Source organism: Cynara cardunculus, assembly GCF_001531365.2.
Source record: "Cynara cardunculus var. scolymus isolate 2C chromosome LG 13, CcrdV1, whole genome shotgun sequence".
Lineage (NCBI taxonomy): Eukaryota > Viridiplantae > Streptophyta > Magnoliopsida > Asterales > Asteraceae > Cynara > Cynara cardunculus.
This window is the reverse complement of record NC_037540.1, coordinates 7,650,331-7,674,571: the sequence shown is the minus strand read 5'-3', so window position 1 is coordinate 7,674,571 and position 24,241 is coordinate 7,650,331. Positions and strand designations below refer to the sequence as shown.

Here is a 24,241-nt window from a genome sequence, read left to right as displayed (position 1 = left end):
ATATATATATATATATATATATATACACACACATATATAAGGCTTTATCCGGTATGACTAGATTCAGGTGAGAAGAAGAGTTAAGGTGAGAAATATAAGAAGGGATATCCACTCAATGCACATTAGGATAAGATGCAGCTAGATGCAATCAATCTCTGTATCAAACGTGATTCATGGATGAGTTTGAGATTAGAGGTGATTAAGAATCCAAATCCTTTCTTACGTTTTTCAACTTAATTTTCATTCTCACATGATCTTTCGTCTTGTCCAGTATAATTTAAAATTAATTTATACGGGTTGGGTTATGGTGAAAAGAGAAGTTATGCAGAGAATCATAATAAAAGATTTTTACATTTGGATCAATCCTAAATAAATATCAACACTAGAGTATGAGGTGCACATGATCAATTTTTTTTCAAAGCGCAATTCATGAGTGAACATGAAATCAAAAGTGATCAAGAGTTTATACTTCTCATATCACTTCCCTTCTCACACGACCCTTCGCCTAATTAATATTTAGGTAAAAATTGACAATGTGATGATCTTTTTTTAACTCGCTCAGTAGCTAACGCTAATAAAGAAGACTGAGATTGAACTCATGCCCTATCTTATATTTAAAGAAAGACGCTCTTTCAATTTACCAACTGATTATTTTAATTAATATTATTTTAACATAAAATTATATGTTGCATTTCTAGTTACATGATATAAGATAAGAGTTGTTCATCAATCCACTACTCTTCACGTAATCGTCCAAGTTTAAAAATAACAAATATTCGTGATATGTAAATTTAAATCTCCACGTATGTAAATTTAAATCTCCACGTGAAACCTCAAGCTTTTGATCAAATCATTCTACATTTATTTATTAATCATACTTTGGTAGTTCGTATCAACCACAATAAATTAATACTATTCAGTGATGGAAATTTTGATTTTTTTTTATAAACGAATAATATATACGTTCCTGAAATAAAAATTTAGACTTTTTTATCTTTTTTTTTATTGATTACTGTTTAATATTTTTAATCAAAGACTCCTTTAAACTATTTACATAACAGCCCTCTTAAAAAGATCTTCAGTGCTCCACCACCCTTCCACTATCAAGTAAACGAAGCAAGATCCTTTAACCTCTATGAAACATCAAAATCAGTCCTCCATCAATCAACAACCTAACAAATAAATTAAAATCACTATATTAATCATAACGAAGAATACTCTTTCACCCCTATCTTCATCCCAACCCTTAGCATAGGGCTAGTAACTCGTTATCCCCGTCTCCGGCTACATCACAAGAGATATTTTCTACTGTCATTATCACTAGTGACATCATTTTTTATCAGTAATTTGAACCAAACACAAGTAAGTTTAGTAATTTAAACCTAAATAATTTTGGCTATAATTTTACATAGGTCGATAAAAAAAGACCCTAAACACAAGTAAGTTTAGTCCCCAAAATTTCGGGGGTCCTGTTTAAAATCTCACAATTAACATGCTAAGGAACGACCCTATTATTTATTATGATTAGAACATACAATGTTTTACTCGTTTTGATTTAAATCTTAGTATAAACATGTTTTACTTGGTTTTTTTGATATATAGTTAATAAAATTAAAATAATATATAATTTATTTTGAATATTATTTTTTAAATACATATATATTTCATATTTATATTTATATTTATATTATATAAGTAAGCAAGTCATATAATAAAAAAAATTGAAAGAAGAGAGACGGTGTGAATCGACATTACTAACTATATATACCTGAATCTTTGAATGATTCAGTTTTAAGGAAAAATATATTATTTTGGATTGTTAAGGTATATTTTCCATAGACATGGCATTCATATTCATGACATGACACATTTAATGTTCTTTTAAATCTTTGTTGTGTGACAAGGTTGATAACGCTATTATTTTAGGTATTTCAAACTTATTGTTAATAATATCATTTTATAATAATAATAATAATAATAATAATAATAATAATAATAATAATAATAATAATAATAATAATATCTTTTTTTATTAACCTGGATTCAACCCGCTATGCGAGCCGACTAATCCCAGGATGACCACCTACTTTGCAGATAAACCGGAGTTACCGCATTTGAACCTTCGTGGCCACAAGGAGATTTTTATTTCTTCTTAGATTTGAACTTGAGACTTCCTGATATCTTTGACCTTTGGAGCCAAGTTCAAATCAATCAATCACCATCTTGTGGTTTAATATCTTGTTTTCTATATTTCTAATATACATTTTGACCATGATCAATAAATATAAAAATGACTTATTTATCTAAATGGATTAATCTGATTTTTTTTTTTTTTTGATGAAACATCAATCGAACAATACTCGAATTATGTAGAATGACAATAAAAGTTTAACATTAATGAATTATAAATCAAATCTTACACAAAGTACAGATTAGAGACAAGTGTTATTAAAACCCAACTACTGTGTCATTATCTCCAACATAAGGAAGACGACCCTGTATGGCTAAATCATTCTCGTGACTCTAACTACCATTAATCTCATAACAATGTCGTTAGTATCATTCCTTAACGAGGACCTGATGTATATGCCGACAAATAGAAAGGGTTACACTTAACGTCTAATGAGTTCAAACAGTTTTCGTCTTAAATGTAAGACGGTAAAACTGAAAAATATTTTATTTAAATCACAATTTCAAAATGAAATGTATTTAGAATAAAAACGACATTTTTACCACATCATTTTTGTGATGAAAACGCATAAATCAAAACACCCATTTAATCATGGAACCAAAACTCAATACTCTCACAAAATGCCAAAATAGTGTAATATTCAAATACTAAAAACATGGATAAAACGCTATTATTTAAACATCAAAACATGGATAAGTTCCAATTTTTTAAAACCACAAATCATGGATAACATTCCATAAGCAAAACGACACCAAAAACATGGATAAAACCTATATCCAAAAACAAAAAATTTAGGTAATAGGGGAGACCTGTTTCCATTGAACGTGACGAGAATACAAAAATATGCCGTGTATCGGAGTGACGAATTACACCTCATATTTATTGACTTTAGTGCACACTATATCAAGTGTCACCTCAAGTCATCAATACCTTTACTGTCTAATTCATCAAGTTTCACCTCAAGGCGACAATATCTTTAGTGTCTACTCTATTGAGTTTCACCACAAAAATACCGAATCTTAGTGCACATTCGTTATCTAGTTGAGTTCTAACCTCAAGGTCCTCATTCGACCTTTAGTGTCTACTCACTAACATTCAATAGGAACATCAAACTTTCTACTTGAAACACAATGTACTTGACCCGCATGCATAAGGGTTAAAACATCAAAACCACAAGTCTAATGGTCTCGTAGTCTGACTCATAAAGAATTTACCTCCACAATATTGAGACGATCATAATGCCTACTCGAGCATTGGTCACAAAGTGTGGACAAGATTTCTCACTCATCAAAGACGACTGACTTATATGTTTATGAATCTAATGCATAACAGTCTAAATTACATGACTCAAAATAAATGACCAACACACTCAAAACATGTAATTCTTACAAAAAAAAATCAGTAAATACATATCATGCCCCAAGCTCATCATAGAGCAAATAAAACTCGACAAATGTCCCAAAACTCAAATAAACCAAATCAACCCAATATACTCCATGGAAAAGTCAATGTAAGCTATAAAAAATGCATCTAACCAACGTTTATGCAAACAAATTATCCAAATGTATGATTAGTTCAAAACCCATCATTGATTGGGCAATCATTTTGTAAATGAAATCATACCGTGAACATTTCCAAAATGTCTTATAACACAATACTCTGCATTCTCCGATTGATTTTATAAAACCAAATATACTAAATATGCATTAACGTCAAATACCCTCCAATTATAAAATAAATCATGAAAAAAATACAGTCATGATTTATTTAACAAAATATCCAAAACCCCAGATGTAAGCATTTTACAAGATTTATAAGTTAGATACACAAAGATGTAAATCTTATCAAATACTCAACACATATGATAAATATCAAGGAAACATCTTTAAGACTTCAAAATAAACATTTTTGGTCTGTACAATTTTTTCACAAAGCAAATTGAACTTACCTTACAAGGTTAAATTAAACCTAGACTCTAAATCCAAATCTTTAGCTTCCAAAAATGAAGGCTTGATATCCAACAAGCAAGAACTCCTCTAAAAACCTTATCCATGTCTCAAACTAAGGGTCATTTACAAAACACTTACTCGCTAAGTGCTTATCGATAAAATATAACACTATTATTTACTTATCGGGTAAGATTTTAGTCCACCAAAACGACATTGTATGCAACAATTTACCCGGTAAGCGTTTACCGTGGTAAGAATCGTCGCCCTCACTTACCAGGTAAGACTCTTGGTCCTTGTATCGCTCTTACTGGTAAGATTCTTGGTCTTTATCATATCCATACGGTGAGGTAATATTACTTGGTAAACGTTTACCCGAGTAAGCGTTTGGTAAACGGTCCCTAAGTGTACCGATACATTAAAATCAACCACGATATTAGATTTACTACAAAACCCAAGTCTAATCTCAAAATACTTAAAAGAGTTTACCTATTCAAGTGGGTTGCCATAGAATAGAGATAACAACGAGAAGATGTTTGTGTGTGAGAGAGACAGCGAGAGGGGGCCAAATGAAACACTTTACGACACAAAAGCTATCGACCGTTAAGTTGGGGAATGGAAACTAAAATGAAATGCAATTAGTACCAATATTTTTGTAATAAATGAAAGTGTAGAGACGAAAACAGAAAAAACCCATGCGCTAGAGGGACGAAACTTAGGGGCCGTTTACCGAACACTTACTCGGGTAAGTGCTTACCAAGTCACGTTACCTCATATGGTAAGGACCAAGAATATTACCTGATAAGAGCGAGACAAAAACCATGAGTTTTACCCAGTAAGCTAGTAAGGACGACGACTCTTACCACGGTAAACGCTTACCGCGTGAATTATTGCATACAATGTCGTTTTGATTGATTAAAATCTTACCTGGTAAGTAAATCATATTGTTATATTTTACTGGATAAGTGTTTGGTAAACAGCCCATAAGTTACTTTATTATGTATTTTGCTAATGCTATGTCTAGCAAAAGTATGGATAAGTTAGCTGATAAGCTAGACAACAATATGTAAAATAATCTATAAAGTAAACATTATAAATTACTCAATTCTAACATATAATAAGTATAATAGGAAAAAAAAATGAAAAAAAAAACCTTGCAACTTATTGAAAAATTATTTAAAAGTAGCTTTTTTTAAAAAATTATATGAAGTAGCTCTTAAAACAAACTAGATTATGCTTGCTAAACAATAATATTTCAATAAACTGAAAAATTAAACAAACTTATTTTTATTAAGTAGAAGGGTATTCGTGCAATGCATCGACACACATTTTGATTTCAATGTTTGGTTTTATTTTTTTATCTATATCGATATAATACGATTTTACGTGGTTTTGAAAAAGCGATAATGCTTTTATTTTTGAACAAAATATAGATTTAAAAATATCATATAAAATTTACAAAAAATATATAAATATTAGCAACAAATTAACTATCTAAAAGTTTTTATTTGTGTATTTTTTAATGCAATTTTTTTTATTATAATTTAATTTATTGTAACAAAGTAACTTAATTTAGGTTTAATAGTATTTTTTTTATAAAGATAATAATTAAGTATTTTGTTAGAACTCAATAATTATCCTAATTATATTTTAGATTTTTTATATTTAAAAATGAGATGTTTATCCTCTATTTGATTATGTTTATCCGCAGTTAGTTATACAAATTCAAACATAGAGCTTTAATAAGTTGTACTTATGCAAAATTTACTGGTAATCTTGAATTTTAAGTAAAATGCATCAATAAATAGTACTTCGTGCATAAAAAATGGTTTTTAAGAGTTTTTGTCAAATGCTTTATAATATAGTATAGATAATTGAAGTACTTATGATATTGTTGGTAAAAGAATTCGATTGTTATTATTGACTAGAAGGGTACTCGTGCAATGCATCGAGACACATCTTGATTTAAGTGTTTTGTTTTATTCTTTTTTTATGTCAATATAATACAGTTTTATGTGGTTTTGAAAAAACGATAATGTTTTTATTTTTGAATAAAATATAAATTTGAAAATATCATAAAATTTTGAAAAAAAAATTACGTCGATATCAGTATCAAATTAATATTTTTAAAAGTTCTTGTGTTTCGGTGTAATTTCCTTAATTCAAAATTTTTAATTATAATTTAATTTAGATTTACTAACAAAAAATTTAATTTAGGTTTAATAATATAATTTTTATATAGATAATAACTAAGTATTCTGTTAGAATTCAATGATTATTCTAATTATATTTTAGATTTTTTATATCTAAAATGATATGTTTATCCAATATTTGATTATGTTTATTTGCAATTAGTTACATGAATTCAAATATGAAGCTTTAATAAGTTGTACTTATACACAATTTACTTGTAATCTTAAATTTTAAGTAAATATGCATCAATAAACAGTACTTCATATATAAAAAATGATCTTTAAGAGTTTTTGTCAAATGTTTTATAATATAGTATAAATAATTGATAATTGACTAATTACGAATATTTAAATTAATGAGATGTGTAAGCAATGTAATTATTGAAAGGAAAATATACAACAATTTTCTCGTACCAAATAATGAAATAAATTGAAAGTGAAAATTGATTGACATAAAATATGGGGGCATGTCTCGCACGCTATTACATATTGTTTTCTATATTTTTTTCATCCTTGACTTTTATTTTCATCTAAAATACTATAAACATATTAATAATTTCCACAGGTTTTTCCTTTAAAAAAATTATATATCTCAAAAGTAAATTGATTAAAATTTTGACCAACTACAAGGTCGTGCCAGATTGGTTTGGGCTTGGCTCCAAAGGTCAAAAGTATCAGGAGGTCTCAGGTTCAAATCCAAAAAGAAATAAAAATCCCCTTGTGGCCATGGAGGTTCAAATACGGTGACTTCGTGTTATCTGCAAAACAGGTGGTCGTCTTGGGATTAGTCGGCTTGCGTAACGGGTTGGATATCCAAGTTAATCAAAAAAAAATTGACCTAATTACTTACCAAGCTCTTTCTCCCACCAAAATGCCCTAACATATATATGTATGTGTATGTATATATATGTGTGTATATATATATATATATATATATATATATGCATACACACATATAACCATTGTCATTAATGTTTTGAGTTTTGAATGATTCAACAGAGTTGAAATTTTGAAAGGAAGATGAGAGAGCTTTGCTGCTCTATTGTTTCTACAGTAGTCGTCCGATCACTTTTTGTGTTCTTCATCTTCCAGTTTGGAGTTGGTCAGTACCATGCATATACTCTTTTCTTCTTCTTTTGGTTTGAATCTGTGGTTATGTGAATAAATTTGTGGGGTGCAGTTGGGGCTACACTTGGAGCAATGGCAGGAGCAGTGATAGGATGGAATAACAAGATGAGGTTGATGGAAGGTGCAATTGTGGGAATAGTATCAGGGACAGCTTTCTCATATAACCTCACTAAAGCTACCTTTTATCACTTGCATTCTAATGATGATGATGGACTTGCCTTCCTTCTTCATCTGGTCAGTAGATTATCCCCAATTTCTTAAAATTCACAACAAACTTCTTAATCTTGATAAAAATTTATGTTTTCTTCATCAATTAACGGATTTATCACTGTTATATTTTAGGTTAAACTTATAACCAAAGATCTGGAGAAACTACTGCGTCACGATGAGCATAAAATCATGGAATTCAACAAGGTACGTGATTGCATCCTATATGTATATATATCCTGGTGGCTAATTTAATTAATGCTTGAATGAATGAATGAATCAGCAGGCACCTATTTGGCAGAGGTTATTCTCGCAGATTAGTCCCGTCGTCCTGGAATAAGCACGCTAGCTAATCAGATGTTGTAGTTTGATATGGCTCAACATCGATGGCAGCTAGGCATACCATGTATAAAGACTTGTTTCGTGTCTTTTGAGTCTTATATTACACTGCTAGCTATAAATCTGCCTTAATTATAATCCATAATATATATATATATATATATATAATATATATATATATATATATATATATATATATAGGTGTGGTATCTTAATTAATTCGTCGAGAACAGAATAATATATAATCAGGTGCGGTATTAATGTTTGCTTCATGTTTTGTATCATATATTCCTCCTCTCTATATATATTCTTTAGCTGATGCACCTTTAAGGTGAATTAAACGTTTGTGAAGTCCTGGGTTTGATTGGAGGGAAAAGTAATTGCGGTTTGACCCAAGGAGAAGTCAACTACTTATGTTGATTTCGGGAATAATACATTTTTACAAATTGGATTAACATTAACCTTTTGAGCAAAACACAAGATTACGTCTTCAGATGCAGACCTAATTTCTTTTTTAAAGTCATGGTACAATTTGACTGTAAGAAGATACTTAATTTTTTCCACAATATTAGTATAGATCTGTTGGTTCTATTTGTACGAAGGTATGGGCATTTACATATCATCTTAGCCATTAAAGTTTTATGCTAACATTTCAGTTTCAAAAACTATATGGTGACGTCCAACAAAACAATATGGTGGTATCCTTCAGAAATGTAATTTTTCTCTTTACAACGAAACCATGAAGGGGCATATCTAAGCCACTAGGGGTTTGAAGTGGCATTTGTTGTTGTTGTTGGTATCCTACTGATCAAATGGCACCTTCGATTGGTGGTGTTGTTGATAAAAACCTGGTGGTTGACTGAACTAATGTGCTTGCTGGAATTGTGGGAGCTGCTGAAAGGGAGCCTTTGTTGGAACTGATCTTCAACTTGCCTCAGGGCGTAGCTCAAGTTAGGGTGTTGTCGCAATCCATGGTTGTAAGTACTCAAAAATGGGTCCAATGCCCGATTCTGCCAACTCTGAAAATTGCCACCCCTTACGACATTAACTTGCTCTTTCAACTAGAGTGGGACATGCATCGGTTGGATGTCCATGGTGGAAAAATCCCACATGCTTTCACTTGTTATACTCCAATCGCAAGTAGTTTCATAAGGTTAGTCAAATCAGTATTTTAGTTTTCAAGGATCTAACATGTACCACACTCATTCCTCGACTTATGTCACCCCATGGTCCAAACTACTTGGAGTTATCCACCATATTATTGGTCAACGTCCTTGCTTGAGTCAGGGCCTTATTCACAATCGCACCTTCGCTAGCAGAATCCATCACTTTCCGTTCCATCTGCGATAAAACTTCATAGAAATATTGGATTAATAACTCATCAGAAATGTCGTGTTGAGGGCAACTTACACATAGGCGCTTGAAGCACTCATAATACTCGCAGAGTGACTCCACATATTTATGCTTGATCTTGTAGATTTCCCGTTTAAGACTTGTAGCTTTGGACGAGGGAAAGAATTTGTTTAGGAAGGCTCGTGCTATTTGTGCCTAGCTGGTGATAGATCTTGACGGTAAATAGAAAAGCCAACTCCTAGCTTCATCAACCAGGGAGAATGGGAATGCCTTCAACTTGAGATTTTCCATGGTGGTGCCTTGTGGCTTGATCCCTAGGAATACCATGTGAAACTCGGTTGGTTACTTGTACGAGTCCTCATTGTCAAAACCATGAAAATGAGGTAGTAAGTGTATTAAAAAGGTCTTAAGTTCTGCATTTACCTCTTCTATAGGACAAGTGACGCAAAGAGGTTGCTGGTTGAAATTGGGTGTTGTCCACTAGAGTTGTTCATGGGCAGGACTACCCGTTAGTCTCGGCCCATCCGACCCGCTAGAAATACGGGTTTGGACAACCATTGTCAAGAAGATTGGCGGGCCCAGGTTTGTTCGTTAAAATTAACGGACGAAAATGAGCAATGTAAAAATAAATATGGTCAGGCCCGCCTACCCCGTTTATGTTTTAAAATTAATTTTTACTGTTAATTAAAATTATAGTAATATATTTTAAAATTAAATTATTAAAGTTATAGGATGAGAGTCAGGACTCTTTGGTTTTTCTTGACTCTTGAGAACCCAAAATGCTCTACATTATCTTTATTAGCATCTTTATATCAAAAGTCCTTATCGATCAACAATATAGTCAGTCGTTGTTTAAAGTTTTAATTGCAATGGTGTTTTTTCTTTACTTTTTGGTTTCACATTTGTTAATTACTAGAAGGGTACTCGCGTAATACAGCGAGATAAATCTCGATTTTAATGTTTAGTTTTTATTCTTTGTCTCTATTGATATAATGCGATTTTATGTGGTTTTGAGAAAATGGTAATGTTTTTATTTTTTGATGAAATATAAATTTGAAAATAAATAAATCGATGTTAGTATCAAATTAACTATGTAATTTAATAATAATATAATTTTTTATAAAGATAATAATTAAACATTCGGTTAGAATTTAATGATTATCTTAATTATATTTTAGGTTTTTTATATTTAAAATGACGTTTATCATGTATTTGATTATGTTTGTCGGCAGTTAGTTACACGAATTCAAGCATGAAGCTTTAGTAAGATGTACTCATGCATATTATGCTTGTAATCTTGAATTTAAAGTAATATGCATCAATAAACAATATTTTATACATAAAAAATTGTTTTTAAGAGTTTTAGTCAAATGTTTTATAATAGTATAGATAAGAGTTACACTTTTTAGGCTCATTAGCCCGTGGGTAAGCTCGGCCCGTTTATAGGACGGGCAATGGCAAGTTGTCAAGCCTGAAAAAAGGGCATTGGTTTACAATATTAGACCCGTTGGACAAAAAAAAAACTGGGTCGGACCCGCAAATGATCATCTCTACTGTCCGTTGTCTTAGAGTACGCTCGGGAGGTGGTGCTGCATCTCCTGTTCTTCTTTGGTCTTGATGATTGGTTCTTCCTCTTTGAAATGAGGCTTATCCTCCTAAAAAAATGCAAGATCTTTTCGTTCTCTGAATCGGTAGACAACTCAATATCTTTCCAAATATTAAGTACCGGTGAAGAAGTCGACTCTCCTTGCTTCTTTCGAAGCTTGGATTTCTTCTTAACCTCTTAGTGGTTTACTCAATGTCCCGATCTATAGACACGTATTAACCAACATGAAACGATATTGGCATAAACAGTTAAATCTTGTCGAGTCCCCAACAACATTGCAAAAAATTGACAGGTGTCGAGTCCGACAAATAATAAAATCTTATAATAAATCCTATTACCTTTAATGCAAAACAAATTGTGATAGTGATAAGTAGGGTTGTCTCGTCAGAAACTCATTGTGATCAATCATAAGTCTAAGACGATGTCATATGCATGTATTTTAACAGCTATAAATAAAAAGGGGGGGGGGGTGGAAAGTTGAAAATTAAGCGAAGCATATAAAGAGAATTAAAATTGTAAGCAATAGAAGATGAAATCTAGCAATAGGTGTCAATCAACTAACTTTTAGATTATTTATCATCAAAACTCAATTAAATATTTTCTTAAAATAATTCAAATTAGCTTGAACACCAACACACGTCAATGTCCTGTTGGTTAGAAAAAACATGACTAGTATGAAATGCTTCAACAACCAATCTCTAAGTAGTTAATATAATCCACTCACGGACTTGGAGTTTAATTGTCAGTTGCACTAAGATTAAACAAGCACCAAAACTAACCAACAAACAGTCTGATGTCGATTGATTGATTTAGATTTTACAACACTTGCAACTAACACGCTTATCAATTTAGTATTGTTTGCCATGGAGAGAAATCCAAGAATGATTATGGATTCCAAAATTCCTCTAGGAAATCGAACAAGCAAGTCAAAGCAAGGGATCTAATTCACAATTTCTAACTTAAAAATGACAAATATTGAAGCACAAAGATTGCATAAATGAAATCAAATGATTATGATTCACAATTTGTCAAAACCACATAAAATCGTATTATGTCGATAGAAACAAAGAATAAAAACTAAACATTAAAATGGAGATTTATCTCGTTGCATTGCACGAGTACCTTTCTAGTATTATAAAACATTTGACAAAAACTCTTAAGAACCATTTTTTAAGCATAAAATACTGTTATCGATGCATATTACTTAAATTCAAGATTACAAACAACGAGTACCCTTCTAGTATTATAAAACATTTGACAAAAACTCTTAAAAACCATTTTTAAGCATAAAATACTGTTATAGATGCATATTACTTAAATTCAAGATAACAAGTAAATCATGTGTAGGTACAACTTATTAAAACTTTATTTTTGAATTTGTGTAACTAACTATAGATAAACATAATTAAATACGGGATGAACATCTCATTTTAAATATAAAAAATCTAAAATACAATTAGAATAATCATTATAAATAAAATATTGAACTAAAGAAATTACACAAAAAAAACAGAACTTTAAATAGTAAACTTGATACTAATATCGATATTTTTTTTCCAAAATTTTATGATATATTTAGATTTATATTTTATTGAAAAACAAAATACATTATCGCTCTCTCAAAACCACTAAAAAATCGTATTATATCGACATAGATAAATAATAAATCGAAACATTAAAATTAAAATATATATTTCATTATATTATACAAATACTCTTCTTGTATAAATAAAAGAATTTGGTTTGTCTTGAAAAATGAGGGGCGCTTGACATACATTTAAGTTGATTACTGTAATTTGGGTTTAGTGTTCGAATAAAAATTATGATTTCATTAGCTATATTATATTATAAAGTATTTGATAAAAAAATTTAAAAAATATTTTTTATGCATAAAGTACTGTTTCTTAATGCATATTACTTAAAATTTAAGATTACAAGTAAATTGTACGTAAGTACAACTTATTAAAGCTTTATTTTGAATTCGTATAACTAATTGCAGATAAACATAATCAAATACAAGATAAAATCTCATTTTAAATATAAAAAATTTAAAATATAATTAGAATAATCATTAAGTTCTAATACAGAATCATTATCTTTATAAAAAATCATATTGTTAAACCCAAAAAATAAATTATTTCGCTATCAAACATAAATTAAATTATAATGTCCAAAAAATGAGAACTTTTAAATAGTTAATTTGATATTAATATCGATATATTTTTTCAGATTTTTATATCTTCAAATATATTTTTATTCAAAAGTAAAAACATTATCTTTATTAAAACTATATAAACCGTACTATATCAATAGAAACAAAAAAATAAAACGAAACATTAAAGTGAAGATGTATTTCACTTTTTACACGAATACCGTTCTACTTATCTAAAATGAAAATAATCAAATTTAAAAACTAAAATCATCTAATGACTTTCAAACCGGCGACTGAAAGAGTTGGGCAGGTTTTTGAATTGACTCACTTGAGTTGCCCCCGTTGACCCTTCATTCTAATTCACTTCTCGACCCTCATTAATTTGGAATAGAATATCATTTCTTTTCTTTAATATGTCTGTCCTGTCACCCTCTACCAACGTTCCTACACACAATTCCATGTATTTCAAATCAATCGGGAAATTGGTTAAGCAAATGGGGTTTGAATACTTCTGACATCAAGACTTGTTCATTTGAAGTTTCTTGCTTTCTTCTTTCTGTTTGCTTTCCAAGACATGTCTGGTTTCATGCATATATAAACATCAGCTTTTACTTATTCCTTATGTCATCTCAATTACAAAACACAATCATGATGAAGAAACTCGGCCTCTTTTCCTTTTCGTCATTAAAAAGTGGATATGATGATTATGGTGGCAGTATAAGACATCTTTTCAGCTCCATACTTTCTCAACTTTTCTTCCAAGCACTCCTTCTCATCTTCATCTTCCACTTTGGCGTAGGTCAGTATACATACATACGTACATATATAATGTTATATTACCTCTTTAATTAACCCTACAATGAAATTATTGATTAATATATATGTGGTATGTGTAGTTGGGGGTACAATTGGAGCAGTAGCAGGAGCATTGATCGGGTTTAAGCACAAAATGAGCTTCTTACAAGATGTCATGATGGGTGCAGCATCAGGGGTAGCTTTGTCACAAAAATTAATTACAGCCATCTTCGATTATTTGCGTTCTGATGATCATGATCAACATCTTTGCTTCCTTCACCTGGTAAATTAATTAATAATAATTCATCTTCTGAAATTTCACTCTTCTTTAATTAATTATCAATAAAATGTGTGAATATATTTTGGTTGCAGATTGATATCGTAGCAGCTGATGTGGAATCAAAACTTCTTCGAGATCAAGATCATATATTCTTAGTTAGCAAGGTAATTAATTAATTAATTTTATATATATATATATATATATAGAGAGAGAGAGAGAGAGAGAGAGAGAGAGAGAATGAGAATTCCAGGTGGAATTATATTATTGATTAATGAAGCATTGAATATTCTTTGAAACTGAAATTGGTAATTAATGAACTGATGCAGGTTGAAAGTTGTGAAAAGCTGGTGAAGCTTCCAAAGATTGAAATATCAAAGCACGATGTCTTTGACTCTTCTGGAAATGCAACTTGTTGCTCAATTTGCCTTCAGGTACGTACCATACTTTGCATGGAATATATATGTCATATATATATACTATTTATTAACTTTTTTAATGAATCTTGTTATATTTAATAAAATAACAGGATTTTGAGGTTGGGAATTCAGCTGGAATATTTCCAAAGTGTGACCACAAGTTTCATCCAGAATGCATATCGCAATGGCTTCGTACCCATAATTCATGCCCAGTATGCAGAAGAAGCCTATAATATTGTCAACAACCATCCATCCAATCCAATTCATATTCATATTCATTCATCTACCTACCTAATTTATTCATTTTCCGATCACATATTTTTTCATTTTTTGTTACATATTCTTTGTGTTATATATAAATCGTTCACGGCGCAAAAGGGTACTCCCGTCATAGGTTTTAATTTGTCGTTAAATTAGTATTTCTGTAAATACATTTTCGTCAAGGTAGTTGTGAAATGTGTACATAGCTAGCTCTATATGATGAAATATTTATGTAACCTATACCTATATATAACAAGGATCATATGACATTTGTTTATATAGATAGCAGACAGTAATTAATCACATATTTGATCTCTCAAAAAAAAATTCTAATAGATTGTATCTCTGTGTTTTAATTTTTGTTAGAGATCAGATTGATCATTTGCCCCTAAATCTATAAATAAAGTTCCGTTAAGTCAAGGGTATTTTAGTAATTTTACTCATTTCATTATTGTTTTAATATACAACTTTGGTAGTCTTTTGTAGAAAGCATTTAATAACAAAAATTGAAAAGAAAAGAAAACAACTACCCCTAATATAATCTCGTCATCTTGTCAAAATATGTAATTTCTATATATTTTTGCTTTTTAGTTCTCTTAATTAATCCAAGTAATAAACTCTCATAATTACGAGATTTAATTAAAAATTAAACATTTTGCTAGAATTAATAAAAGAAAAAAAAAAGTAGAAATGGTTTGTATGATATTGATGAGTAGCGTGGCGTCTTGAACATAAAATGGAGAAGGAATCATATTATATATATGGTTCCGGGTGCTTTCTTTTCATTACCTTTTCCTTCTCAATTCTTATCCAAAACGTAAACATAATAAAATCTTACTTATAACTATTTATTATTAAATTAATAACGTACAAGTAACCCTCCATTTATTCTATTCGCCCATAATTATTAACTACCTTTATTTATGGTTACTTGGATTTTCATCTAAATCAAATCATTTATCAATATCAACATAAATATGTCGTATTAACATATATATATATATATATATATATATATATATAATTGTTTTGTTTGTGGTAATCGTGAGATCCAATCTCGACCAATCATTTTAATATATTAATTATTTTTTTTAAATTAATGTAAAAGAGCATGTTAATAAATTACTAAATTTAGATTAAATATTTATTTATTAATTTCATACGTTTCAATTTAATTTTTATTTTACATTCCTAAATTATCACATGAAACCACAATTTTTTTTGCCACAATGTAACACAACATTTTGTGTTACCTAATACACTATTGGTATTGTAACACACTGTCCTACATCAGTAACTATTGGAATTTGTAGCCCCTTATAACTTATGAGTTCTTGGTCGTAGGTTACCAAAGAATTCTCACCATGGGTTTAATGGTTTGGAGGTTATCTTGTATGGTTTGCTACTATGTGATTAAGATATTACACAAAGTGTAGTTGAATGCTCATTGATTGGATTATTTTCTTGTGTTTATGCAGCAACTTCACATCTCTGTTGAAACCACAATCTTTTGGGTAGCACATGAAACCACGATATTTTTTATTACAATGTAACACAACATATCCAACCAAAGCCTACAAATTGTTTTCCACCTCTTCTCGCACAACCAACAAGATCTTTTGTGTTTTTTGTTTTGATTTGATGAAATATAATTTTAGAAGATTAACGGATTTCTAGGGCGCTCAAAATAGTCTTATTAAATTAAAAAAATTGACCATTTTGCCCTTATTTACATATTCACATTAAATATTGGAGAGTTATTTTTGGAATTTCAGTAATTAATTTTTCTTTTATTTTCAATCACTGATTATTAATTTGTGTGATTGAGATTAGATCTCACGGTTACCATAAACAACTCAGTTCTTTCTTGAATGGTCCCATATATATATATATATATATATATATATATATGCATATATAGGTTATAGAAAACTCATAATCAAAACGAGCGAACATGCATTGAAATTCGTTTATTAGTTTTAATTGTTCTTTGTATAATTAATTCAGAAATCTTTTGTAATAAAGAACGTATATAAGAGGAAAGCGTACGTAATTCAAGATTATCATACACAATTAATCATTCCAAAATCTACCATCAACCCATATGCCACCATTTGGTAGGCATGCAAATATTAATTAGTTAGACATTAATTAATCATAGAAAGGTATTCAAATGGAGTCAATCTCTTAACTAATTGATCAACCACTAGAGGTCTGAACCACAGGCTTAACACACTTGGTGTGCACTTCATACCCACAGTCAATGCACTGATACGCCCAACCCGAACCCTGTTCGTCACAATCACAACATATGAAGGGACCGCCACCGTTCCCTTGAGACACGAGCGTGAGTTGGTGGCGATGACCCGAATGTAACTCCATACTCGGCAGATTCTTTGCATCTTCATCCATCTGTTTTTCCAATAGCTCCACCCGAGCCTCAGTAAAAGGGTATGCTTCTTCTTCGTATAAGTTAATGAGACTTCTGCCATTCTTTGTGACGGTTTTACCATCGGGACCCAAAATGATCAAACTGGGAATACCCCGGATATCAAAGTATTTGGTTAGGTCCTTAGGGGTGGAATCACGAAACGGGAGGGCCAGCCAAGGCATTGTGTTGAAAGAGGTGTCGAACTCTAAATCGTCATGATCGCTGGAGATGTAGATGATTTCGAAGTCTTCTTGTTGTTGGGTTAGTTTTTGTTTGATCTTTTGGTAAATGGAGATCAACTTGGGAGTGAATTTGAGACTTGGGAGGCACCATTGGGCCGAAAAGTAGAGCCCAATGGTTTTGCCAGTTAAGGAAGAAACTGATACCTGCACAATGTTTTCACAAATATATCAGGGCCCAACAAATAGTATTAGAAACTCGATTAAGCTAAATCTACCTCTTTAATTGATTGCATGCATTTAGACTTACGACAACCAGTTTAAATCGTATGGACGAATTTAGGTGCAATTGATCTGATCCAATCATTCATTATAGGCTGAAGTTTGTGGATTAGTCCAATTCCATTATCTTTATTCATCCAATCCAATCCAATGAATGACTTCATTGGATCAATAATCCTATTGGTTATCCAATAGATTTGATTGGATTAATCCAATATTTTGAAACAAATATTCAACCTTTTCATAATTTCAGCCAAATATTTATATATTATTCCAATTTCCTTTTCACATTACATATAAATATCAAACAATTATATGTATTGTAAAAAAAATGTCCTTATGTGATTATCACATGCTTTATGAGTTTGGACTCGTAACTGTGTGTCCTATGATATTACAATAATTTGTTAAAACGAAATTAAACGATCTAGCAAGTTTTATGAAAGAATTTAGCCAAACTAATAACACAATAAATAGATCGTTTTGTTAGTCTTTTTACATGATATGTTTTAAAATGTCCCATATAACATATTAACCACACTTTTAAAAAAATGTCATAGATAAAGCTAGTAAGGCATTTAGTTATTATGTCTTGTAAGATTGCTCAATTTCGTCAATAACTTTTTAAGTTTTCTAATTTCTTCCTAACTACTTACCGTAATGTTATTGAATATGACTAAGAATTGTCAGGTTTATACGAAAAGAAGGTAACTAATATAAGAAAATGGTCGAATCACATGTCATTTTACATTGAAATTACGTGTAAAATCACATATGATTCACACTCTGGCCACGAACTAAGATTGCAGGGCCACGACGCCTGTACACCTAGGGTTGACCTTTAGTGTAAAATCACAAAAACGGTTAAATTATGTGTAATTTATTAAGCCGTCTAAGCTTAAGAGAGCTGGACAACCTGAAAATCTCTTTTGACTCCTAGGATTCAATAATTATTTTAATTGTAAGATATTTCATATCATGTCATGGGATGGGATGTTTTTTAAGTCCTGAACTATCAATCATTATCGGTATTCATTTCATATATTGATGTTCTGAAAATGCATTTTGAACATTTATCACATAAATTTTCATGCACAAAAAACACCTCTACGTTTGTTTTTGTTTTTAAAATTAACAATATATTTTAAAATGAATGCAACGTTAAACTACACTTTAAAAGGGAAATTAAAGTTGAATTCCAACCGCAAAAAACTACACTTTATGAAACTTTTGGCGTCTATTGGCAATTTGGCGTAATCAAGCAAACCACTTTTAAATTCCTAAATGAAGATACGTGGACCTCTTTAAAAGGGTTTCCAAAGAGATAAAAAAGGAATTTTCTAACATATATCAAGAAGAAATGGTATAAGTTTAGTTAATGTGGGACTTAAAATACGTCTGCTTCAACAGAGGCCAGACGGACACTAACAAATTGTCCAAGAGCATTCAGTCCCTAATATGGTAGACCTCGTATCTGATACCATGTGAGCATATAGGAAACACTTTTAGATTACTTTCCAAAAGAGCCAAACATTCTTTTTCACAAAAATATGTTCATGAGTTGCACTCTATAGGTTGAACAACTCATCAACATATTCTTGCACGAGCATATGAAAAACGATATGAACTAACCTCATTGGATGTTGAATGAGCCAAAACAAAATCTCTATCATGATTTGTAAGCAAATTCGACAAAGTCTGTCGTTCGTGCTTCTCCTTTTCTTCCTTCAACAATTCATCCAACCTCTCCTTAGTGAACGGATACGCTTCAACACCATAACGGTAAATCAACTCAACTCCATCATGTATAATATTCGTACCATCGGGTTGTAAAATGATCAAGCATGGAATCCCTTCAACATCAAATTTATTGTTCAATGCCTTCTTAGTTTCCAAATCGGAAAATGGAATCGCGAGCCATGGCATGTAGGATTGATAGTAGTTGTTGAATGCATTCAAATCTTCATCAGACGAAACAAAAACGATCTCAAAGTTTGATCCATTTTTCTCTTTGATTTGCTCATATACTTCGATCAAGAGTTTGGTAAAACTTTGGCATGGTGGATACCAGTTTGCTGAAAAGTAAATGCCCACAATTTTGTCTTCAAGCTCGGAAATCTTAATCTGAAATGGAGATATATCCAAGTTTGGCTTAATGTAAAAAAATCAAACTGAAATATCCCATCAAAATGAACCAAAGTTAAAAATAAAAATAGTCGACCATTAAAAGTCGATCATCAAACTGGATGTTTATATAAAATAACATAAAAATAAAATATTTTTGAGTACCCTACTATTGTACCCAACAATGCCTAAACATACAGTTGTAAGTAAATGTTGGTCCTGGAGCCAAAAAAATATCTACGTACATGATTCCCCATGTGTAAAATGTTTTATGGTGGAAATAGTGCAAAGGGCAGCCCCACTTCTGCAAAGAGAAAATGGCAATCGATAGGGAGAGCCACCTTACATTTATGAATTATGGGATTCCTCTTACAACACAATAGTTTTATGGAAATCTTTTTGGGTTTTTAGAGAGAAAAATAAGTACCATAAAGCATGCATCATGTACTTTTTTTTATTTTCATGGCCCATTTATATGCTTCGGGTATGTTCCTCGTTCTTAAAAAAAGTCTTATTTTTTGAATTTATTGAAAATTTAGTATATGATAGGCTATAACCCAAAAAATATTGATAGGCCATAACCCAAAAAATATGGGTTTTGGTTCTTTGATAATTACCACATTGTTTTAGTACGTTTACCAACTATGTTAAATAAATGTGTGCAATAAATAGGATGTGGCAGCAACCTTCTGTTATGAAAACATGTGAGTTGGCACCAAAATAGCATCACTAAAGTTAATTCATACAAAATGTAGCAACCAGTTTTCACTAAATAAACTAATAGCATTAGTTTTTTGTTGTTAAAACGGTGATTTTGGGTATATTCAATTGTATGGCTCCAGAATGTGACTATAACTAAGCGGTTACATTGAGATCCATGAACCCTATCGGGAAACCGCAACCATTTTACTAACCCAACAATGCACAATTTCAGGTGTAAACGCCAAGAACATGGCTACGGATGAAAGAATTTTGAAATCAAATAATAAAAATTCGATGTGTTATGCCTTTTATTTTCTAGATTCACCATCATCATCGGATTCTAATTTCTTAATTTCACTACAAACAAATTTATTCGTCTACGATCAACATGAACAACGATTTAATTTGTACGGATACATAAATCAGCAGAACTGAACTCATAATCAAATCGTAAGTGATGTCTACAGCATATATAATCCATGGCGAATAATTTGGAGATCCACTCTCTTCATGCTAAAGAGGTTTTCGTCTTTCTTGTCTAATTTTGAAAAGAAAAAAAATTATTTCCTTCAATCTTCAAACATCCAAAACTAGATCTAACAAAAAAAGTCTACTTCAATTCAAATTTTACTATATATATGTTGAACGGAACTGTTTTTGCGTCATGCACCAAAAATTCTAGAGAAAAAGAGAGGGGACCTGAGCTCCGGTGGGAGAGAGAAGGAAGTCACGGTGATCGGAGGCAAAGAGAGATAAATATTTGATCTCCGGCGACGTTGTGTTGATCGACGACAGCTGTTGCTTCATCTCGCTTGATTAAAGTTTCTCTCTCACTCTAGGTAGGAGAGCAATAACATAAAGGGAAATCTGGTGTTGAGCTCCAAGGATGTGTGTCTGGAGAGTTTATATTCGTGTGCTGCCGTACGGCCTTATCATTCACATTTATATACTTATAAATACTTGTATTTCACATGCTTCAATTTCAGCACCGATTCTAATGGTCCGTTTATTCAGTAAGAGCAATGACAAGTACCGATAATGTTAGCAGGTAAGTGATAGTGATGTCTCTTATCTTGTTTGTGTTTATTGAATGAATCGTTTTGATGGAAAATTCGTTTATTTAATCAATGAACGAACATAAACACATTTTTTTTGTTTAATTAAATGAACAAACATGAAACGATTGACAATGGTGGTTGATTTATGTTCATTTGTGTTTGTTCGTTTAACATATTAATGAACCAACGTCAACGAATATGAACAAACACGTTTTCTTAACGAACGAACATGAACAAAAAAATACGTTCATTTACCGTATGTATTGTTCGTTTGTTTGGTTAAGTTAAATGAACGAGCATAAACAAACCTCCGTTCGTGTTCATTTGATTTGTTTACAACCCTAATTATGTTTATTTGCTCGGTGACAAATGGTCAATCATTGATGCCTGCGATTATTAATCAAATAAAAAATTCCAGCATCTCACACTTTATTGACTACTTGTGTTTTGATTATAAACAACTTTGTGTTTTTAATTTGTTAAGTTAGATTTTAATCTGCTAAAAATAATGTAACTACTATTAGCAGTAATTCAGTCATCTTCATTTCATTTTAGATTACCTTCAACTGGAAGAAAAAGTCGCTATAAAACCACAACGATGGTGTCTGATTGGTTTGAGCTTGACTTCAAAGATCAAAAGTACCATAAGGTCTCAGGTTCAAATCCAATGAGGAATAAAAATCTACTTGTGGTCACGGAGGTTCAAATGTGGGGACTCCGAATTATCTGCAAAGCAGGTGGTCACCCTGATATTAGTCGGCTCGCATAACGAATTAGATATTCAGGTTAATAAAAAAATCTGTTTCGGTTTATTCGATTCGGTTGTTATAAATATTATTTATATTCGATTAATTAAATGATAAAATTGGGAATCGAACAACCGAGATTTTGTAGGTTATTCTATTATGATCTTTTAGTTTATAGTTAAAAGATAGATGTTATGTTTGGACATGTGATGCAGCTCAATTATCCTCGGCTTCGGCTTCGGCTTCATATATATCTTTTGTCAATCACAGAATCTTAGACACGTAACCGATATCTTATATACATATAATATTATATTAAAGCGACGTGTTTTTTAACTTTAGAAAATATAAATTAAACTTTCATAAATATGAGTTTCAGTTTTAAAGCTAAAGTAAACCAGCTTCGATAACAGGTAATTGTAGCCGTCAATCAATATGATGGTATTTTATAATTGCTATTAACTATTTAATGAATAAAGTACAGTTTTTATTACCTTTCTTAACAGCATAAACAAATATTTATTTGAATTTTTGTAAACGATAAATAAATAAATAAGTAAGGTGGCGAGCGGGGTAAACCATAATTTTGGTTAGCGTTAAGTTGATGTTTTAAAATAATAAATGGAAAATGGGATATTTTGAAAGAGTGGACACGTAGGGGAGTTGGAAAAAGCAGAAGCTGCTTTTTGTTTGGTGAGAAGGGGGTGCGTGTTGTCTTCTAACACACCTCCATCAATTGTGTTGTGTGGGCCTAACTTTGTAAAATCCACCCGACACCTGTCTCCCTTCCTTTATATTCAATCCACACTCCCATATGTTCAAACCAAAAAGAGTAATTAAAAAATAAATATGAAAATGATTAGTTCATTTATAAAGTTATATGTGATTTTATAAAGTCGGTTAATGTAAGGGTGTGCAGATGACATGACGCATAATCGGTATCGAATATCAAACATTAGACTCGGTTTCTTAAAAGCGGCAAGTTTTTGAAAAACACCATAACATAATATACAACGCTAAAAAATAAAGTGTCCAAACACAATTAAAACTACGACGTACAGTAATAATAAAATAATCGGTTCAGATTTGTTATTATAAGTTTGGTTTTAACATTTAAAAATATGTATCAAAATTAAGTTAATGAACCTTGTTGGATACAACATGAGCATGAGGATGGAGTGGTAGATCGTCTATCACTTATTGCAAATAAACAAACTCAAATGCCTTTTCTTTTTTCTCTTTTTTAAAAATTAAGAAAGCAATTATGATTGGTTTTTGCGTATTTTTTAATTAATAACTCAACAACAAAATTAATATAGTTTGAGAAAATGAACACACCGAATGATTCGACAACGTGTGACATAAATTAGATCGTTGTTAGAATAAAATCTTTAAAAAGGGAGAGGTTAAACTAAAACCATAGTCTTGACTCTTAAGCATCTTTAATGAGAGATTTTTTAAACATGAATTTCATAAGAAATTAAAATCACTCGAAATTTTGTATAAATAATCAAATCTTTAAGTTATTGTATAAGAATCTTGATTTTATTTTAAATTGTGTGTGATATGACAATTCGTTAGGTTTTTATATGTTTTTTTTATGTTTATATAATAATTATTGATGTTTAAAATATATACATGGTATTTACAAAAGACAATCTTATAAGAATTACTATCTTAGAATAACACGTAGGTTCTTAATTTGTTGAGTTGAAAATAATATATTAAAAAAATATATAAAAGTATTTGTTCCTCGCAAATTTTCTTTATAAGGCTGTTGTAATTCTCTCTCTCTCTCTCTCTCTCTCTCTCTCTCTCTATATATATATATATATATATATATATATATATAT

The 24,241-nt window shown here is 30.8% G+C and overlaps 2 protein-coding genes across 2 annotated transcripts; one reads left to right on the top strand and one right to left on the bottom strand.

Moving 5' to 3' along the window:
* The first annotated feature begins 13,681 nt into the window (after positions 1 to 13,681).
* On the top strand, positions 13,682 to 14,990 carry LOC112525865 (NEP1-interacting protein-like 1). The gene is made up of 5 exons (XM_025136161.1): positions 13,682 to 13,913; positions 14,011 to 14,192; positions 14,282 to 14,353; positions 14,516 to 14,620; positions 14,716 to 14,990. Exons 1-5 carry the CDS (start codon positions 13,736 to 13,738, stop codon positions 14,836 to 14,838), a joined length of 660 nt encoding a protein of 219 aa, XP_024991929.1. The 5' UTR covers positions 13,682 to 13,735; the 3' UTR covers positions 14,839 to 14,990.
* Positions 14,991 to 16,912: 1,922 nt separating this feature from the next.
* Positions 16,913 to 21,512, bottom strand: LOC112525448 (probable nucleoredoxin 2). The gene is made up of 3 exons (XM_025135581.1): positions 21,284 to 21,512; positions 19,391 to 19,882; positions 16,913 to 17,683 (listed from the first exon to the last, which is right to left on the bottom strand). The coding sequence occupies exons 1-3, from the start codon at positions 21,389 to 21,391 to the stop codon at positions 17,066 to 17,068; spliced, it is 1,218 nt and encodes a 405-aa protein (XP_024991349.1). The 5' UTR covers positions 21,392 to 21,512; the 3' UTR covers positions 16,913 to 17,065.
* Between the last annotated feature and the right edge of the window lie 2,729 nt (positions 21,513 to 24,241).

Bases quoted from the DNA above. Each gene is read 5' to 3' on its own strand.
- LOC112525448 (XM_025135581.1), bottom strand. From the start codon at position 21,391: ATGAAGCAACAGCTGTCGTCGATCAACACAACGTCGCCGGAGATCAAA. The intron at 19,883-21,283 runs GTCCCCTCTCTT...TCTCCATTTCAG, and splicing joins TCTCTCCCACCGGAGCTCAG to ATTAAGATTTCCGAGCTTGA. The intron at 17,684-19,390 runs GTTAGTTCATAT...AACATTGTGCAG, and splicing joins CTCATTCAACATCCAATGAG to GTATCAGTTTCTTCCTTAAC.
- LOC112525865 (XM_025136161.1), top strand. From the start codon at position 13,736: ATGTCATCTCAATTACAAAACACAATCATGATGAAGAAACTCGGCCTC. The intron at 14,354-14,515 runs GTAATTAATTAA...GAACTGATGCAG, and splicing joins ATATATTCTTAGTTAGCAAG to GTTGAAAGTTGTGAAAAGCT. The intron at 14,621-14,715 runs GTACGTACCATA...ATAAAATAACAG, and splicing joins GTTGCTCAATTTGCCTTCAG to GATTTTGAGGTTGGGAATTC.